Source organism: Rhincodon typus, chromosome 27 (genome assembly GCF_021869965.1).
Source record: "Rhincodon typus isolate 14 chromosome 27, sRhiTyp1.1, whole genome shotgun sequence".
NCBI lineage: Eukaryota > Metazoa > Chordata > Chondrichthyes > Orectolobiformes > Rhincodontidae > Rhincodon > Rhincodon typus.
The window spans coordinates 29905434-29926673 of record NC_063358.1 but is presented as its reverse complement, the minus strand read 5'-3'; the positions used below and the strand labels follow the sequence as shown (position 1 = coordinate 29926673).

General features: G+C 40.4%; 1 protein-coding gene across 1 annotated transcript in view; it reads left to right on the top strand.

The window, feature by feature from the left end:
• Positions 1 to 21240, top strand: part of csmd2 (CUB and Sushi multiple domains 2) — a 613472-nt gene that overhangs the window by 492570 nt on the left and 99662 nt on the right. Inside the window, exons 44-49 of the mRNA XM_048612954.1 lie at positions 2213 to 2407; positions 9027 to 9230; positions 9749 to 9961; positions 14070 to 14243; positions 14338 to 14526; positions 18649 to 18822. Of these exons, the coding sequence (XP_048468911.1) occupies positions 2213 to 2407; positions 9027 to 9230; positions 9749 to 9961; positions 14070 to 14243; positions 14338 to 14526; positions 18649 to 18822 (1149 nt within the window). The remainder of the gene's footprint in view (positions 1 to 2212; positions 2408 to 9026; positions 9231 to 9748; positions 9962 to 14069; positions 14244 to 14337; positions 14527 to 18648; positions 18823 to 21240) is intronic.

Below are 21240 nucleotides of genomic sequence, written 5' to 3'. Positions count from 1 at the left end.
TCACAAGCTTCAAAATCTCCCCTCCCCCTACCACATCCCAAAACCAGTCCAGCTCGTCCCCGCCTCCCTAACCTGTTCTTCCTCCCACCTATCCCCTCCTCCCACCTCAAGCCGCACCTCCATCTCCTACCGACCAACCTCTTCCCGCCCCCTTGACCTGTCCGTCCTCCCTGGACTGACCTATCCCCTTCCTAACTCCCTACCTACACTCACCTTTACTGGCTCCATCCCCGCCTCTTTGACCTGTCTGTTTCCTCTCCACCTATCCTCTCCTCTATCCATCTTCTATCCGCCTCCCCCTCTCTCCCTATTTATTTCAGAACCCCCTTCCCCTCCCCCATTTCTGATGAAGGGTCTAGGCCCGAAACGTCAGCCTTTCTGCTCCTATGATGCTGCTTGGCCTGCTGTGTTCATTCAGCTCTGCACCTTGTTGTCTCGGATTCTCCAGCATCTGCAGTTCCTCCTATCTCTCATAATCACCTACTTCTCTGTTTCTGTGCTTTCCTGCTCATTCCCCATTCTCTTTACGAGCTTTTTTTCTGAACCAACTATCTGAGTCTTCGTTAAAATAATTTATGGGTTGTGCTTCAACAAAGGTTCTTCAGCTGAAAATTTCATGTTATAGCTAATCTGTGCAAAGATTTTTCCCCTAACCTCTCAATTATTTTTCTTTTGTGGTTCTCTGAAATTTGTAACCTTTCATTACCATTTTACTTCCTCAATTGAAAGAAATACTCAGAATTCGGCAGCACAGATGGGCACATTTCAACCCATTCTGTATCTGTTGGGTTTTTGAAAGAGCAATCTAATTATTCTCACTGGCCTGATCTTTGTCTGTAATCCTGCAATTTTTATTTTCCTTTATAAGTACATATTTAGAATGAAAGCTACTCTTGAATCTATTTCCACCACCTTCTTCAGCAGTGCATTCCATTCTCAAGAACTTTCAATGTAGAAAATAATAATTACTACCATTTTTTTTTCCCCTGGACTTGTGCCAATGTCTTAAATCTGTATCCTTTTGTTACTGACACTTCTACAAGTTGAAGTAGTTTATTGCTAGCTACGTTCTCCATTCATAATTTTGGATATATCTATCAAATCTCCCTTGAGTTTTGTTGTTCATTTAATTGTGAGGGCAGCATTTTTAAATATACATATTTATTCCAGGAGTCACCTCTTAGATATCAACATTCCTTGCCGCACATTTTAAAAAAATGCAGGATCCACCCCCACTCACTTAAGCCGCTCATCTATCTTGAAGTAATAGAGTGTGTCCTACTTAGGTTGCAACGATGAATTTATTGTGAATCAACGCAATTTGAATTGGTAAACATAAAGCTGCTTCTACTGAGAGCATTGACAAAGCTGAGAAAATAATTGTTGAATAAGTGGAAAACATTTCTGCACAGCTGCCATGAGTTCCGAATTAATGTTTTAAGGAATTATAAGAATTTTTTTAATCGATTCGCAGTTTGTGAGCAAACTATCATGTAATAAGTGGGCTGGTTTAAGAATGTCTTGTTCAGAATTTGTCTAATATTTTTTAGGCAAAATCATGACAGAAAGAATGGACATGCTTATAATTATGTATGTGCCTTTCATGTCCCATAAAGCCGCTAAGTGTTTCATAGTCAATGAATTATAGTCAATATTTTTAAGTAGGGAAACTCCTCAACCAACAATTTTGTCAGAAAAAAAAAGTGTCAACGCGCAGCATCTAGGACAGGGGTAGCAGCCATCAAGGGAACTCTTGTCTGCTCTTCTGCTGCCGCATGTGTTGACAATAACAGAACTAAGATTCTCATTGACAGTTCCCATGCTCCACACCACATTTTTGTAATCCCTCCAAAACACATTCAATGGTTGTCACAGTACGCTGCTATTCATCATCCTTAGGAGCTGCATCAAGGCGACATAGTTCACACGTGCTGAAAGAGAGGGGAATTGTTCATGCGATTCCATGGGAGGTGTATTCTTGTGCGGGCAACAGAGGTGAAATTAAAAGAAAACACAAGTAAAATGGATTGCAAGATCACCCTCATTTATTACAAATCATTTCAGAGTCTTGTCAATAAATCTTAAAATAAGGAAGAGAAGGTTAATTTTTATCTGTGATTGATCAAATTGATAAGTGATCAGAAAATTTCAACTCAGTAGGTAATGAAGTAATAAACTGCTATTGATCATTGTTTATTACCTGTCCTTATAGCTGTGACATGCCCTGATGTTAATAGTATCCGTGTAGATCATGGGGACTGGAAGCTATTATGTGGAAATCCAAATCAATATGGAGCTCAAGTCATTATCATTTGTGATCCAGGATATTACCTGCAAGGACTTAGGGTCATCAATTGTCAGGCCAATGGTACTTGGAGTGCAGGAGAGCCGAAGCCCACATGTAATAGTAAGTATGTCATCATGTACTAACACACAGGTTAATATTTTAAAATATCAGCCATGAGCTGATTATAAAACATTCTTGTCAGAAGGAGAGCCATTTCCTTTTAGCTGCTCATGTGTCTGTTTACAGGCAGAACACAATTGAAGCTGTTTATTGATATTCATGACTGACTCATTAACTGATTTGGTATATCAGTACTTAATACTGAAATCAAGCAAGACTCTTGAGTATAAAGCAGAACATAACTTAAACAAGAAATTAGCAGGCTAGAAGGGGCCCCGAAATGTCCCTGGCAAGTCAGATTAAGGAGAATCCCAAGGCATTTTATATATATATTAGGAGCAAGATGGTAGCGAGGGAAAGGGTAGGTCCACTCAAGGACAAAAGAGGAAGTGGATGAGGTCCTTACTGAATAGTTTGCACCTGTATTCACCAAGGGGAGGGACATGGATTATGATTAGATTAGGGAGAGGTATGTTGACATCCTGGGTCATGTCAATATTAAGAAGGAGGAGGTGTTGGGTGTCTTGAAAAACAAGATAAGGTAGATATGTCCCCAGGACCTGATGGGATCTATCCCAGGATACTTACGGAAGCAAGTGAAGAAATTGCTGGGGCTTTGACAGAAATGTTTGTATTCAATTTAGCCACAGGAAAGGTCCAAGAAGGGTGGAAAATAGCCAATGTTGCTATTTTGTTTAAAAAAGGCAGCAGGAATAAGCCAGGAAATTATAGGCCAGTGAGCTTTATATCAGTGATAGAGAAATTATGGGGTAGATTCTTAGAGACCGTATTTACTCACAATTAGAGAAGAATGGACATATTAGCGATAGTCAGAATGGGCTTTATGCAGAGAAACCTTGTCTCACAAACTTGTTTGATCTTTTTGAGGAAGTAACAAAGATGATTGATAAGGGTAGGGTAGTGGATATTGTCTACCTGGACTTAACTATAGCATTTGACAAGGTCCCTTATAGTAGGCTGTTTCAGAAGATTCAGTCACATGGGATTCATGGTGAGTTGACAGTTGGAACAGAATTGACTTGGTCATAACAGACAGAAGGTAGTTGTGGAATATGTTTTTTCTGACTGGAGGTCTGCGACCATTGGTGTTCTGCAAGGTTCCGTGCTGGGACCTTTGTTGTTTGTAATATATACAGAAATGATTTGGATGAAAATGTAGGTGGTCTGCTTAGTAATTTTACAGACAACATGAAAATTGGCGGAGTTCTGGATGGTGTAAAAGGTTATCAAACTATACATCAGAATGTAAATCAGTTGGAAAGTTGGATGGAGAAATGATAGACGGAGTTTAATCTGAAGTAGTTTAAGGTAATGCATCTTGAGAGATCAATACAAGAGGCAAGTGTATATACATGGCAGGACCCACAGGAGCATTGATATACAGAGGAATCTTGGGGTACAAGTCAATAGCTCCCTGAAAGTGGCAACAGAAGTGGATAAGGTGGTAAAGAAGGCATCTGGCATGCTTGCCTTCATCAGTTAGGGCATCGAGTTTAAAAGTTGGCAGGTCACATTAATTAGGACACATTTGGAGTCTTGTGTACAGCTCTGGTCACCACACCATCAGAAGGATGTGGAGGCTTTGGAGCGGGTGCAAAAGAGGTTTACCAGGATATTGTCTGGATTTGAGTGTATTAGTTTTCAGGAGCGGTTGGACAAACTTGGACTTTTCTCGGTAGAGTGTCAGAGGCTGAGGGGTGACCAGATAGACGTATATAAAATTATGAGACATGGATAGGGTGGATAGTCAGAGTCTTTTTCTCAGGGCAGAAATATCAAATATTAGGGGCATAGGTTTAAAGTTTAAAGTGAGAGGGGAAAAATTTTAAGCAGATATGCGAGGCAAGTACTTACACAGAGGGTGGTGGGTGCCTGGAACCCGCTCTCAAAGAAGGTGGTATAAGCAGATACAATAGCAATGTTTAAGAGACATTTAGACAGACATATGAACAGGCGGGGAATAGAAGGATAAGGACCATGTTCAGGCAGATGGGTTGTGTTTAAAATGGCTTCAAAGTTGGCATAAGAATGGTTAGCCAAAAGGTCTGTTCCTGTGCTGTACGGTTCTTTGTTCTGTCAGGAATTATTATTTTGAGCTAAGTGCATTGATATATCGTCTGTTGTTGTGTTAGGTAGTTCAGCATAGAGGGTTTCCAGCTTGATGCACACTATCTGCTAGGTTATTTTAGCTCAATTTTATGGAGCACTACAGTTGGTTTAGCTTCCATGGATTGAGGAGGAAAAAGCCAGCTAAGTTTCATTGTTCACTTGCCTTCCTTTCTGTATGTATCCTTCTCCTCTTACCTTAAACTTATGTCGTCTGGTTTTGAACTCCCCTATCCTGGGGAAAAGACTTTGACTATTCACCCTATCCATGTCCCTCATGATTTTATAAACTTCTATAAGGTCACGCCTCAGCCTCTGACACTCCAGAGAAATAGCCCCAGCCTATTCAACCTATCCCTATAACTCAAACTCTCGAACCCTAGCAACACCCTTGTAAATCCTTTCTGAACCCTTTCAAGTTTCACAAGATCTTTCCTATAGCAGGGAGACCAGAACTGAGCGCAGTATTCTAGTTGTGGCCGAACCAATGTCCTGTACAGCCGCAATATGACCACCCAACTCCTACATTCAATGCATTGACCAATAAAAGCAAGTGTACCAAATGACTTCTTCACTACCCTGTCTACCTGCGACTGATAGGCTGTTTACATATGCTGAATAGGGTAAGGACATTGGCCTTGATATTTTGCAGGGAAGGCAGGAAAATAGGGGTAGGTGCCCGTAGGCTAGAATTCAGGAACTACTAAGAAAACAGAGGTCCTGTCAAATTTAATGGTAGAATTTCATTTGCAAGTTTGTTTGTTTTTTGCTACCTGGAAACCAACCAGATTCAGAAACCAGAGACAATCCCAGAAAAGCGATGAAAATTGGAGGTTGCTGGGTCAGTGGAGGGAATGAACCCTGGGTTATGTCAGTGAGGATAGAGACAAAGGTTATTTGAGATTTTGGGAAATACAGCTTTTCATTCAATCCTGATTGAAAAGCTCAGTAAATCAAAGTAGCAAAGCTGGCAAATGCTACATTTTACTTTAATACCAGATACATATAATTTGTTTACTTTGAAATGTCAAACTGATTCAAAGGAAATTATTTACAGATGGAGCACCTTGGCTTATTGACCAGACCTCTACTGATTTTGACTTTTGCAAGGTCAGATACAGTGAACCTTCTCATTTAGTTCCATCTTCATGTCAGCTGTATATCCTCTTCAAACAACACCTTCTCGTTGGAAATAAATCCACAAAGATAAAAACAGAGAGATGAAAGGAAGATATTACAATTAATTCTAATTCTTCATCGTTGTGCAATTCGCTCTTACGGATTTATTTGCTATCCACTTCTCTATTCCATATCAGAATGAAAGGTTATTGTCAGGCTGAAATTATGGGAGGTAGATGATTCTAACAAATGCATGTTAGTGCAAGATTGTATCTTGTTATGAAATTTCTCTGCTATTTTCATGCATTTGTTAATTCATTCACAATTATCAAGATAAAGGATGTGTTAAACAGCATGAGGAGAAAGTGTGCACAAATCTGCTAGCCGGGTTTGTTATTATTGAAGCAGTTCACCCTGTATGTGTCAGAGCTGTCCAGGATAGTGGACGTTTACCTGAATTGGATGTCTTTTTGCCCTTAAGTTTGCAAAATGCCGTTAAGGTCATGACCAATTAAGCATCTCTTAAGCAAGTAATCACATTAAATCACCTCTCCATTCTCCATCTGAGTAGTAATCTGGCAGAGCAGATCAACTGGCAATGCCTCAGTGTAAAAACTCTTATCTTTATAAACACCTTCAACCTAACCTCAACATGTCCTACAAACCCAGGAATTTCTGTGCTCCTCTGACATTGTTGTTTCTGCACCCCTGAAAGCAATTGCTTCTTTTGTTGAAGTGTTTTATTCAGTTATTTAGACCATAGATTCTCTCCATACTCCTGTCTGCTTCTTTACTAACACTCTAACACCTTTGTCGTAAAGGCTACCCTATCATTTGCTTTTCTAATTGATTTGTGAACCTACAGTCCATTCTGATATAACACAATAGTTCCGTTCTCATGTGATCTCACATTATAAGAAAATTGTGCAATAGCCGCGCCATTTAAACTAATCGGGCTGGAACCATGTTATAGCCAATACAGGTAAGGAAAGTTTGCGTTCTACAAATAATTGTCTAAATTCTTCAATCGCATTAAAGCCAATTACACACGTTACATCAGAAGAGAAACACACGTTATATCAGAACCCCCGCATGTGTACAAAGTCACCCAGGACTTACTGACTATCAAGATTTCTCACCAGTTAAACTGTGTTGCTTTTCAATTTTTGTACCAAATAAATAACTTCCAATTTATATTGTATTCCATGTTCCATCTGCTGTCTATTCACTATACATGTAACCTGTTTACATCCTTTTGCAGTCTCCTTGTGTCCTCCTCACAGCTTACTTCCCCAGTTAACTTTGTATGAAACAGCATATAGGGCTCTGTTTGTTTCCTTCCAATCCATAGGGATAATTTGGAGTCTGGAGGATTAAAACTAATGCTTCCACTGTCACTTTAGTCACATGTTGTGAAGGCCTAGATTCAGGCCATCATTCCCAGTGGAATCAGCAGCCTATAGTCACAATAATTTCTCAGATACTATTTCTTTACTCAAACTGATTTATTTTAGTTCCACATTCTTACTAGTCCATCATTTCCAAACTACTCCTGGACTTTTTTGTGTTTTCTATCGTGAAGACAAACAGAAAACATTTTGTTTGTCTATGCTAATTTCTTATTCATTGTTACAATTTATCTTCTCTCCACCTTTAAGAGGCCCATGTTTGCTTTTACTGATCCTTTTCTTTTCCATAACTGTAGAAACTTCTTTAATCTATATTTTGATCTCTTCTAAGTTTACTCATTTTATTTTCTTCCTCTTAGATATCCTCTGCTGAACTCTCAAATCTTTCCAATACTAAAGTTTACTATTAATTGTGGTAGCTTTCCAAGCCTCTTCTTTACGCTGTGTTTAAACACTTCTTATTAGCCATAGTTTGATCACTTTGGATCAAGTTTGTGAAACAGTGGGAGAAAGGGGAAGAGCCATCTTCAAAGGTTTCCTTTTCAACATCAGAGTCTCCCTTCTAAAGATAGTAGCTTCCCAGCAACTTGTTATGACTGTATGTGGAATGCGCTGCCGGCAGTGGTAGTGGAGTCCGATACTTTAGAGACTTTTAGGCGACTCTTGAAAAGGCACATGGAGGATAGTAAAATGTAGGGTATGCAGGGTAATTTAATCTTAGTCGGATAACAGGTCGGCACAACATCATGGGCCGAAGGGCCTGTACTGTGCTGAACTGTTCTATGTTCTTCTATGTTCTATGTTCAATAGGCGAGTCAGCTTCTAGTTGATTTCTCTTCCAAAAGGGGAGCTGTCCAAACCGTTCCTCTTAATTTTCAGCCACGGTGTTCACTATTGATACAGTTACTATTATTTCCTTGTCTTCTTGTTTATGTTGGAAACATAAGAACTGCTGCAGTGACACCACAGAATCTGTATTAATTGAAAATGCACGGAATACCAGAGTAGCAACCTAGATGACAGGTAAAACAGTAGCTTTTTAGGCATTGAAAGATCTCCAGAGTGGCATATCTTACAGTAGAACTTTGAAATAAAGTTAATCGTCTGTGCAAATTTTATAAGACCATAAAACAAAGAAGCAAAAAGAGGCCATTCAGTCTATTGAGTCTGCTCTGCCATTCAATGAGATCATGGGTGACCTAATAACTTGAACTCTACTTTCCTGCCTTATCTCCATAACCTTTGATTTCCTCACTGGTTGAAAATCTGTCTATCGCAATCTTGAATATACTTCATGAATCCAACATCTACAGCCCTCTGCAATAAAGAATTCCACTATTCCAATAAAGATGCACTATCCTCTGAGAGAAGAAATTCCTCCTCATCTCTATCCTAACTGGGTGACTCCTTTACCTGAGATTATCAGCTCTGGTCCTAGACTTTCCCATAACTTGTCTGCCTCTGGGCTATTAAGAATTTTGTTTGTTTCAGTATTCTCACACTGAACAAGACATGTCCACAGCACTTCAGAACACTCAATAATTAATTAACATTACCAATAGGTCCACTTCTACAGATTGTCTGAGTGAAAGCCAGGTTTTGTGTTACTCACCTTTAAATTACACTGAAAATAATTTCCTAACAGATAGGATGATGATAATTAGATGAAGCGAAGAAAATATTCTCTCAGTCAGGAGGCAAAGAGCATGTTTTGAGGTATCCAACTTGTTTGCTGACCCGTAAACCTTGTTTCTGCCTCTCTGTTCTGAGAAGTTCTAGTTCTAACGCAGTGTACATTTTGGGAAAGCTGTCATATTGGACAAAGAGAAATTCTGAGCAGTGTTTGATGTGCAAAGTTTTAAACATGTCTGTGTCTGGATTCTAACCGACCAAAATGTTGCAGGAAAGCAAGTATTTCAAAAAGGCTGAACTGTTAAAATTAATTTTTTTTTGTAATTCTTCAGTAATCTCATGTGGTGAACTGCCATTTCCTCCAAATGGCAATAAAATTGGAACATTAACAGTATATGGAGCGACTGCCATCTTTTCCTGCAATACCGGATACACAATGGTGGGATCCCGGGTGCGGGAATGTCAGGCCAATGGGCTGTGGAGCGGAATGGAAGTGAAATGCCTTGGTCAGTATTTGGTTGTATTTACATACCAGTGTGTAAAAAATACTGTTTGTCTTGTGAGCTGTGAAGTTTTGTTTATTTTGTTTTACTTGTCATTATTTGTATCAATTTTAGTTCTAGAGAATTTTCAACAAATAGCAGTGAATCTTAGCTGTACCAGTGAATCACAGCTTGACCATTGCTTCTGAAATTTCACAATTAAGTGCGAACATTAAACAAAGACGTACCTGCTAATGAATTCCAGGAAGATCAAGTTGAGACTTTTTGCATCTGTCACTTTTCCCTTTTGATTTGTCATTGGATTCACGTAATGTAATCGTTCAGATACAGTATTTGGGATTAATCCTTTTAAAACCAGCTTTCCTCTAAACCAGCTATTCTAATTTTATAGACAAGTTCCCAAATTAACCTTCCCTAAGTTATGACATTATACTTGAAAGTATTAAAACTTGTCAACAGGCTCAACACGAAGTCTCTCCACATAAATAGCTTAAACGCTACTATTGTTTTTGTCATTTTTGTATTCTGTCCTGGAGTTGGAATCGATCAAGTCATAAATGGTGCTGATTGCAGCATTTTCTTTGCTTCAGCTGGTCACTGTGGGATGCCTAAGCCCATTGTCAATGGTCAAATAATTGGAGAAAATTTCAATTATCGTGGGACAGTGGTGTACCAGTGCAGTCCAGGTTTTCGCTTGATTGGAACTTCAGTCCGAATTTGCCAGCAGGACCACCAGTGGTCAGGCAGATCACCTGTATGTGTGCGTAAGTATTGCTTCAGAGTGTGATTTAATAATCAATGAAGGGAAGCCAAGTACCTCTGGTGAAACTGTTCTGTCTTTCTTCCTTTTCAAATTGTCAATATATCTTCAAAAGTTTCTTATTTTCCTGAATTCAGTGACTTAGCTCACTTGGGTAAGCGAGACTTTTCTTTCACATAAGTTGTACAGAGCATGACTATTGCTGTTAAGTCATTCAAAATAATACATGTCGAGAGATTTATATAAAGGCTTGCAGAAGAAAGGTGTTGGGGGTTATGAGGTAAGGATCCTGGAACAATGCTGTGTCTTGCATTTGATGTTATTCCACTATTACGGGTTACATTCAATTCGCTAGGAGTTAATTCCCCGAAAGGTGTATTACCTAGGAAGTAGGATTAGGACCACTAATGGAGGTGCCAGACAGACTGGGTCAAACCTTCCAGCAGGGCACTCACAGTTGCCCTGCTGCTCACATTATTCTCGTTTATGCAATGTACCATACCAGGCTGCACATTTCTGGCTTATTTTCTGAAACTGATCTTTTCAGAGTGTACCTGGAATAGACTAAGTGCTAAAAAGTGGGACTAATTTAGAGTAGTTTTCTTTTGTTAGCACAGACCTGATGGGCCAAAGAGCCACTTCTGTGCTGTATGATTCTGTGACTCGATCATTCCTTCTTCGTAGTGCAAGATCACCAGGGGAAGCTAAGCCACATCTCTTTGTTAAAGCTGAGAGGCTGAGTTGTGAGATCGGTCTAGGAGGGATCAAAATATCAGGGGGTGTCAGAGGGTCAGAGAGGAATTGGGATTTGGACGGTCAGGGGGAAGGGCGTAAGGGATGAGTTGTACCAGTACACAGGAATTAGACATGGTATAAAACTGTCTAACATTTCCAAGGAAATGATCCAGGTAAGCAAGTCAGATTTCTCCCACAACAACAAACACATAAGTTGCTGGAAAAGCTCAGCAGGTCTGGCAGCATCTGAGAAGAAAAAATCGGAGTGAACGTTTCGGGTCCAGTGACCCTTCCTCAGAACTGATGGTAGCTGGGAAAACATTGCCTTATTTGCAGAAATTAGGGAGGTGAATGGAGCAGGGAGTAAACGATAAGATAGAGCCTGAAGAGAGAGAAGAGCAGTTGGATAGACAAAGGAGTTGATAACGATCTGACTAGGAGGGCGAATAATTGTTAATGGGGACTGCTGGTGACTCACAATAGTTAGTGTGTAATGGCAGGCTACATGATAAAAAGGCCTGGTGTGTGGAGTAGGGGGCTGGGACATAGGACAGTTCAGGCTCTAAAATTATCAAACTTGATGTTGAGTCAGAGGGCTGCAGGGTCCCCAAGCAGAAAATGAGGTGTTGTTCTTCCAGCTTGCGTTGAGTTTCGCTAGAACACTGCAGCAAGCCAGAGACAGACATGTTGGCCCCTACAACCCCATGGCACCTTTCCCTACAACCAGCGAAGGTGCAACACCTGCCCATTTACCTCCTCCCTCCCCACTATCCAAGGGCCCAAACATTCCTTCCAGGTGAAGCTGCACTTCCCAGAATCTAGTCTACTGCATTCGCTGCTCATATTGTGGACTCCTCTACATTGGAGAAACGAAGCGTAGACTGGGTACTCGTTTCGCAGAACATCTATGTTCTGCTCGCAAAAAAGACCCTGAGCTACCTGTTGCCTCCCACCTTAACACACCACCCTGTTCCCTGGCCAACATCTCTGTCTCTGGCTTGCTGCAGTCTTCCAGTGAAGCCCAGCGCAAGCTGGAAGAACAACACCTCATTTTCCGCTTGGGGATCCTGCAGCCCTTCGGACTCAACATCGAGTTCAATAATTTTAGGGCCTAAACTCTCCCATGCCCTACTCCCCTACCCCACACTCCAGACCTTGTTACCACATAGCCTGCCATTACACACCCACTGTTGTTAGTCACTAACAGTCCCCATTAACAATTATTCACCTTGCCCGACCAGATCATTATCAACTCCTTTATCTGTCCAACTGCTCTTCTGTCTCTTCAGGCTCTATCCAATTGTCTACTCCCTACCCCGTCCCCCTCCCTAATTTCTGCATACAAGCCGACGTTTTCCCAGTTACCATCAGTTCTAGGAAGGGTCACCGGACCCGAAATGTTAACTCTGATATTTTCTCTGTAGATGCTGCCAGACCTGCTGAGCTTTTGCAGCAACTTCTGTTTTTGTTCCTGATTTACAGCATCCACCGTTCTTTTCTTTTTTATTCAGATTTCTTCCAAATCGCTGACTCCAACTCGGCTTTCAGATATTTGCACAGGATTCAACAGACCTAGAGAATTGCCCATTGGGAATTTAAATTTCCTGGGCAATTCCCACAGTTTCAGTCCCTCAGGAAGTCCAAGGGCTGTCAGTGCATACCTATTGCTTACCTGGAAACTGGAAGCTCTCCACCTGTGATATTTTTCTTCTGCCAAATTTCAATCAAAACTCAAAAGTTAAAATAACAACCCAACTGCAATTTTCTGTACGTGTATTTGAGGGTTCAGAGATCCAGAGTCGGGGGGAAACGGGGATTTCAGCGTGATGTATTCCTACATCAGTGTGAGGCAGTGGCGAAAGGGTCTTTGGTATGTTGTGAGATGTTTGCATCTGAAATTGTGGAATAGAGATGTCCATTCAAGGGCCTGGCTTGTCATCCACTACCAGTGCACAATGTTTTAATACAGGTTCCACATGTTCTATTTTTCTTGTATTCTATTAGGAATGTCACCATCATTGACTAAACCAGGATTTACTGCCCATCCCTAATTACTTTTGAAAAGGTTGTGATGAGCTGCCTTCTTGAGCCATAGTGCTGCTTTAAGGCAGTTCCAGAGTTTTGACCTCGTGGTAATGAAGGATTAGCGATATAGCTCTAAGTCAAGAAAGTGTGTGCCTTGGAGGGGAACTTGCAGTTGGTGGTGTACCCATGCATCTGTGCTCTTGTACTTCTAAATAATAGATATCATAGATTTGGAAGTTCCTGTCGAAGGAGCCTTCATGAGTTGATGCAGTGCATTTTTTAGACAGTAAACACTGCTATTTCTTGTAAAAATTAATGCAAGTGGTATGTTAGGGGCTCGATGGGTTTTAACTGCCTTGATTGCTTAGGATAGATTTTATTTTGATGTCCAATGGCGTGCTAATTTATAACATTGAAAAGCAGAAAGGAGCACACATGAATTGAATAATCTTTCAGCAGTTGACAAGTCCACATGCACATTTCTAAAATCTGGTTAACTGCCGTGCTCATTTTAAACAATAGCTCAATCCTTTGCAATAAAAAGAAAGTGGCTCACTGGTGCTGGTGAGTTTTTGAGTTCTTTCATTCTTGCTAAAGACAGTCATAACTCACACTGGTAGAGCTTTTGAGTTATGAATCGTTCTGGAATGTGAAAGAATAGAACCAATTTACTGTTACCAGTCAAATTCAGCACACTGGGAATGAGCAAAGAATTGACTAATGGTTGGCACTGCACAGTTTATACTGAAGAAGTGGTGACATTTCACTTCCAGTTGATGTGAACCAATCTATTGTTTTAATGTTAAGTCCTGTTCAGTGTATATGAATCATGTACTGAGTTTGCTTATATAGGGAACTAAGTGCTTTGAGTATATCTCTGTGCACTCAATTTCAAGCCTAAGGGTTTCAGAATTAATTCTGCGTAGACAAAAGAAAAAATGACAGTCTTCCCAAATTCCCCAGAAGTATTGTTGCTAACTGTAACCCTACAAAAGGAACATAGGCCCTTAAATCACCTCACAACAACAACAAGTGGGTTATTCCTGGTATCCAAGGCAGTATCTTCAATGGACATGGATGGTGATTATTATTTTGATTGAAAATGGATCTTTCATTCACCTGTATACACTCTTAGATATTCGACATTCTCTAGTTAGCTTTTCTGTAGTGTATATCTGATCCCACGTCTTGTATCTCTATGCTTATCTGATTTTAGTTTCAAATGGAGAATTATAAAATGTTTTGAATTATCCATGGAGGACGGGCTGGTTAGAGTTTGAGAGCTTCACTGGAAGATATTGCTGATTGATTATTTATTACCAAATAGTTGTTGTTTTGTTTTCTTCTTGCAGCAATTACATGTGGACATCCTGGTAATCCAGCTAATGGCATAACACATGGAACTCAGTTTAACCTGAATGACATTGTTCGGTTCACCTGTAATCCAGGATATACACTGTATGGGGCCATTAGCTCCCAATGTCAATCTAATGGACAGTGGAGCAATTCACTTCCGACATGTCAAGGTAAGAAGTATGAAGCATTGTGCAGTTTTAACACTTCTTCAGTGATATTAAAACAGGGTAGAAAGGAACTTCATATTGTCTTACTTTCCTACAGTTGTCAATTGTTCAGATCCTGCACATATTGAAAATGGCATTCGTCGAGTGCAATTAAACGTCGCACAAAGGTTCAATTACGGTAGTACCGTGTCGTATGAGTGCAATCCCAGATACCACCTGTTGGGATCAGACGTGTTGACCTGTCAAGGAGATGGTTCCTGGGATCGATCTCTTCCAAAGTGTTTTTGTAAGCGATTTTGATGCCTTAATATTTAAGAAATGAAGAGTCTGTTTATTGTCAAATTGTTAGTCAAGTTGAGGCGATGGCCCGGTGTTATTATCGCTGATCTGTTAATCCAGAGACCCAGGTAATGTTCTGAGGACCCAGGTTCAAACCCTACCATGGCAGACAGTGGAATTTGAATTCAGTAAAAATCTAGAATTAAGAGGCTGACGGAGATGTGAGACTATTGCCAATTGTCGGAAAACCCCATCTGGTTCACTAATGTTATTTAAGCTTACCATCCATACTGGTCTGGCCTACATGTGACCCCAGATCCACAGTAATGTGATTGATATTTAACTGCCCTCTGGGTAATTAGGGATTGGCAATAAATATTGGACTAGCCAGCGATATCCACAACCTGTGAATGATTGAATAAATAAATTTATCAATGCCAGTTACAAAATCCTTTCTAACATAAATTGGAAAGTTATCTCATAATATTTAAACTATCAAGTAATTATCAATACTTTGCACTTTTCACATTTTTTTTGTTTGCAACCACAAACCATCCCAGTCAAAAGATACATAATACAGTGATCCATAGAACTTTGGTCCAGTACAAATCATGGTCGATCGAGGAAAAGGGGAGAAAAAGTCATTAGCACTTTTTCAAATCAGAAAATTCAGAGGTCCTATCATCTCATTATGCTGGTCACCAAGGAGAACAAATGTATTGAACACTATGTTATTTCATGACTGAAGGAGCTCATAATATTCTGTAAAGAAAAGCTGCAGTTAAGCCAAAAAAATCTTTCCTGCTATTTCCTTTCAAAAAAAAATGTTGAAGAAATTCCTGTATGGTAATCAGTTTATGTCCCCACTTTCCATCCCTTTATATATCCTTTTTGAGAAATAGAGCTTAAAGCCTGTCCAGTATAATGATGAGTGGAGTGGAATGAAGTTGTACCACGGTTGCTATGGTGACAAGTAGGCTGTTTCAGGAGCAGTGATAGAAATCGCTGCAAAACTTCGTCAGAACCTGATGAAGAGTCAATGGACTCAAAACATTAACTCTGCTTTCTTCCCACAGATGTTGCCAGACTGCTGAGTTTCACCAGCAATTTCTGAGTTTGTTTTAGATCTCCGGCATCTGCAGTTCTGTGTTTTATCTTAGAATATTTCAGAACACTGACGGCCAATCTAACAGTCATTCATTGTTTTTGATGTGCTGGGCATGCTCTGATTATAGTTCAAATGCCACAAAAGTATATCTGAAGTTCTTGAGTGCAAACTGTTGTGGGAACAGTCTCAGGAACATATGTGTGGGATTATTTAATCCCCTGTGATTTGTTTGCGATGACTTCATAGAATCATAGAATCCCACAGTGTAGAAGCAGGCCATTCAGCCCATTGAGTTTACACTGACCCTCCGAAGAACATCCCACTCAGACCCACACTCCTATACTATCCATGTAACCCTGCATTTCCCATGGGTAATCCACCTAGCCTGCACACCCCTGGATACTATGGGTAATTTAGCATGGCCAATCCACCTAATCAGCACATCTTTGGACTGTGGAAGGAAACCAGACCACCCAGAGGAAACCCACACAGACACAAGAAGAATGTGCAAATTCCACACAGACTGTTGCGCAAAGATGGAATCGAACCTGGGTCCCTGATGCTGTGAAGCAGCAGTGCTAACCACTGATCCATGCGATTGGAATATTATCTCACAGTCATGGAGTAACCTCTCTATTCCATTATTTACAGCATGCATTGGATAATTTTATTTTGTCTAGCATATGTTTAATCAGAGAGTTCACTGAAATTTTGTCATGTGGCACAACAAAACTTGGAATTAAACTCCATAGCTTGACCTTGGAAATTACCTCTTCATAGCACAAACTGTCTTTGCTTAAAGCCGGTCATGGCACAAACCCAATCTACTGCAACTTTTGATCAAAAATGAGTCCAGTAACTGGAACAAGACTGATGTGTGATGAACATCCACACAATGTGTCATAAACAATGATATACTAGTAACCTCTTGGGTAACTATAGGCTAATTGGTCCGACATCTATTGATGGAAAAGTATTGGAATCAATTACTAAGGAAGTAATAGCATCATATTTGGAAAATCATAATCTAATCAAGTAGAGTCAGCATGGCTTCATGAAAAATAACTTGTGTCTGAACTAATTTATGAGAGCTTTTCGATGAAGTCTGAACCAGACAGGTTAGAGAGAACCCATTAAATGTGTTGTACTTGGACATCTGGAAGGCATTCAACAAGGTACCTCACAAAAGGTTAAGTCATAAGAGCCTACGGTGTTGGAAGTAGTACATGGATGTGGATATAGAATTGGCGGATAGGCAGGAAACAGCGACAGGGAACGAGGAGTTTTTCTTCAGGGTGGCGAACCATGACCAGTGGGGTCCCACACGGATCAGTGCTGGGACTTCAACTGTTTACAATGCACATTAATGACTTGGAAGAAAGAAGTGAATGTACTGTAGCCAAATTTGCAGATGACACGAAAATAGCTGGAAAGGCAAGTTGTGAGAGAGATACAGTTTACAAAGAGATGTTGTTTGGAAGTGAGCAAAAAGTTGGCAAATGGAGAATAATGTGGGAAAATGTGGAGTTGTTTATTTTGGGGGGGAAAAGGACCGAATATGAATTAAATGGGGAAAAACTGCTGAACTCTGCAACGTACAGAAACACAGAAAGCTACTACACAGGAGCAGCAGGTCATCAGAAAGACAAATGGATTATTGGTCCTTATTTCAAGGGGGTTGGAGTATAAGAGTAGGCAAGCCTTACTGCCACTTGACAAGGTACTGGTGTGACCACATCTGGAGTACTTTGAGATGTTTTGGTCCATTTACTTCAGGAAGGATATTATTTCATTGACAGCAGTTCAGAGAAGGTTCACGAGGAAGCTGTAATGGAGAGGTTGACTTATGAGTAAAGGCTAAGCAGATTGGGACTGTACGAAATGAAGTTTAGAAGAATGATTGATGATCTGATTCAAAAATATAGGATTCTTAAGGGACTTGGCAGGGTAAATGCTGAGACCATGTTTCCCCTCATGGGAGAATCTAGGACGAGAGGGCATAGTCTCAGAATAAAGGGGCACCAATTTAAGATTGAGAAGAGGAGGAATTTCTTCTCTCAGATGGCTGAGAGTCTTTGGAACTCCTTGCCACAGAGGGTTATGGGAGCAGAGTCCTTGTGTGTACTTAAGGCTGAAAAAGAGATTCTTGATCATTATGGAATAAAAGGTTATGGGGAAAATGCAGGAAAGTTGCAGGAAGAGTGTTGTATCAGCCATGATCCTAATCAATGATGGAACAAACTCAAGGGGCCGAACAGCCTTCTCCTGTTTCTATTCCTTATGGTCTTATATGTTGAAAGCTTAATTCAAAGGTTAAACAATTCACGACAGATGCTTAACAATAATCAGTGGGGCAAGATTTTCTCTTGCAGTTTAGGGAGGTCAGTTGAATTCTGAGATATTTGAGATATTATGTGGACATAACAAAGACCATGCAGCCTATGAAACTAACTGTGATCAGGGTTCACCTCTCATGGTTATAGACTGAACCCAGGCCCCTCTTTTTTAACCATCTCAAATAAATCTAGTTTGTCTATAAGTCATGATCTATTATTTCAAAAAGCACATGAGCTTTTCCCGATGGATATTGACATCAAAACCACATTTAACCAGGTGTGGCATCAAGGAGCTTGACCAAGAAGGCAGCACACCACCTCCTTCTCAAGGGCAAGTCGAGATGAGCAATAGATGCTGGCCGTCCCAGCAATGCCCTTGTGTCATGAGAGAATTTTAAAGAACTGTTCCCTTTAAATGCTTATTGCAAGTTGTAAAATGCCCTCAATTATTTCTTCCTAAATTGGAAGTTAAGGAGATTGTAATCCCCAAGCCTATTGGGGATAAATTTGCTATCCTTGAATTTGTTAAGTACAATCATAATAGAATACACTCCAAGCTATGCATTATTATAGATATAGCATGTTCCATCTTGTGTTTCAGATTAGCTTTTTACTGTCAGATTTAATGAAGTTTTCAATGTGCAAATAAAATGCTTGCTTTCTGTCTCACTTCTTTTTCTCTTAGTGGTGAGCTGTGGCCATCCTGGCATTCCACCTGGTGCAGAACTGTATGGTGACCAGTTTACAGTTGGCTCCACAGTGCGGTATTACTGTGAAAGAAATCGTCGCTTGATTGGAAATGCCACTCGTATCTGCCAACTGGATGGGCACTGGAGTGGATCATTACCACACTGCTCAGGTAAACATTCTTGTTTCATCACACAGGGTTCAAAACCTGTCAGGCAAAACAAACTGAAGTATTTGCTTGGATGTATTTAATGTTATATGGACGGACTGATATATTTAGATGTTAAAACAACTATTATTGCACTGATATAGAGCCATAGTGAATAATCACAAAGCATTTTACAGCAGTGTTCTCGGACAAAATTTGACACCAGGTGACACGAGACGGTGAGAAAGGTAACCAAAACTTTCATTGAAGTGGTACGTAATGGCTCTGGGTGTTGATTTAAAGGTGGGTTAGTGGGAGGAGGAAATTCCAGGGCACTGGAGCTGAGGCAATGAAGCCAAAGGAACAATGATAGAAATTGGAAATGAACAATGAATCAAAGAACCACAAAAATGATAAAGAATTATATTGGGCTGGACCAAGTGATGTTAAGGAATATCTGACATTATATGATATATAAGGTATCAAGAAGATCTGATTGAGCCTCAAGCAGTTGGACAAGGGGTAAGGATGTAAAGGAGAGGAAAGATATCTCTGTGTACAAATGGAAGCAGACCAGGACGAAATGATTAATGAGTTGTATTAAGAATCGATGAGATAAAACCTGATGTATGGATGCTTTGACTTCTAGAATTACGTATCAAGGCTATGGTGTATAATGTATAATGTGCTTCATTTCTAGTTATCGAGCTGGTACCTGGAGTGTAAAAAGGGCATCAAATGACAAAAGAAAAATGTTGTATTTAATATGGCAAGAGAAGTGAAGATTTTCAATTATCTTGAGAGAAAAAGTGAAAAAGGTGAAATAGGTTACTGGAGGTAGGATCAGGTGAGGTCTCATACCTAAACAGACAGAATGAAAAAAATTTAAAATGAAAGTGTTATGCCAAGAAGGAGAGAGGTAACTGTGGTGATCTGTAAAGGAAACTAGATGCCATTTGCAAAAGTCAAGCTGTTCTATCCACATTGCCAGCTTGGTTGTTGAACAATTGTGTAAATATAAGAGTGCAGATATTTCAGTGGGGTGGAAGTTAACAATGACCTGCTGGCATTAGTTATTGTTACTGCTCTGAAAGTGACTATGACCCAGAAATCACCATTTGTGTGTTTTATTTTGTACACCCCGCTGATGCATTCTATGACTTCATGCTTTTAACGTAGACTTTGCTGTAGACACCTTTGTACATGCCCCTTCTCTAAACAGAGTTAATAAAACATGGAATTGTGGAGGAGGAAATTTCAGGGCAGAGAGTTGAGGCAATGATGCCAAACAAACAAAGAAAGAAATTTGAAATGCATAAGAAGCCAGAACCAAGGAAACACATATGTTTCACGGTCACTGTTACTGAGACTGGCTTTTTATTTCTAGATTTTATTAACTGCATTTAAATTTCCCACAGTTGCAGTGTTATGTACATTACACCAGCATCCTCTCTTGGAAATATTTATTATGGTTGATGTACAGCCCAGTGCAAATGAACTGATTTCAGTACTAACAAACTTATTACATCTATACCTCTGCGACAGTACCAAATGAGAGTAAGGCTGTAGAAAAGAACCTAATACAGCTGGATGTTGGTCCTATCTGGTGAATCTGCTGCCCAGTAACCTAGAGCCCCAGGCTAGTCCTCTGGGGACATGAGTTTGAATTTCACCATGGCAGATGGTGAAATTTGAATTCAATAAAAATCTAAATTTTAAATAGCTAGACTTCTGGTGACTATGTGACCATTGTCAATTGTCGTAAAAACTCGATTCCTATCCTTACTTGGTCTCGCTGACATGTAACTCCAGACCCATAGCAATTTGGTTGAATCTAAATGCCCCTTTGATGTCCCCCAAAGAACCAATCAGCTCAAAGGCAATTAGGGATAGACAACAAATGCTGGCCTTGCATGAAAGAGTAACGTCGTAAAAAAGTATGCCTTGTATTTTGAGATAGTAGGAACTGCCGATGCTGGAGAATCTGAGATAACAAGGTTAGAGCTGGATGAAAACAGCAGGCCAAATAGCATCAGAGGAGCAGGAAGGCTGACGTTTCGGGTCTGCACCCTTCTTCAGAAATGGGGGAGGTGAAGGGGATTCTGAAATAAATAGAGAGAGAGGGGGAGGCGGATGGAAGATGGATAAAGGAGCAGATAGGTGGAGAGGAGACGAACAGGTCAAGGAGGCGGGGATGCAGCCAGTCAAGGTGAGTGTAGGTGGGGAGTGGGGGGGGGGGTTGAGGTGGGAGAAAGAATGGACAGGTTAGGGAGGCGGGGACCAGCTGGGCTGGTGTTGGGATGCGGTCGGGGACAGGAAGATTTTGAAGCTTGTGAAGTCCACATTGATACCATTGGGCCCTGCCCTCGACCGCATCCCAGAACCAGCCCAGCTGGTCCCCGCCTCCCTAACCTGTCCATCCTTTTTCCCACCTCAACCCCC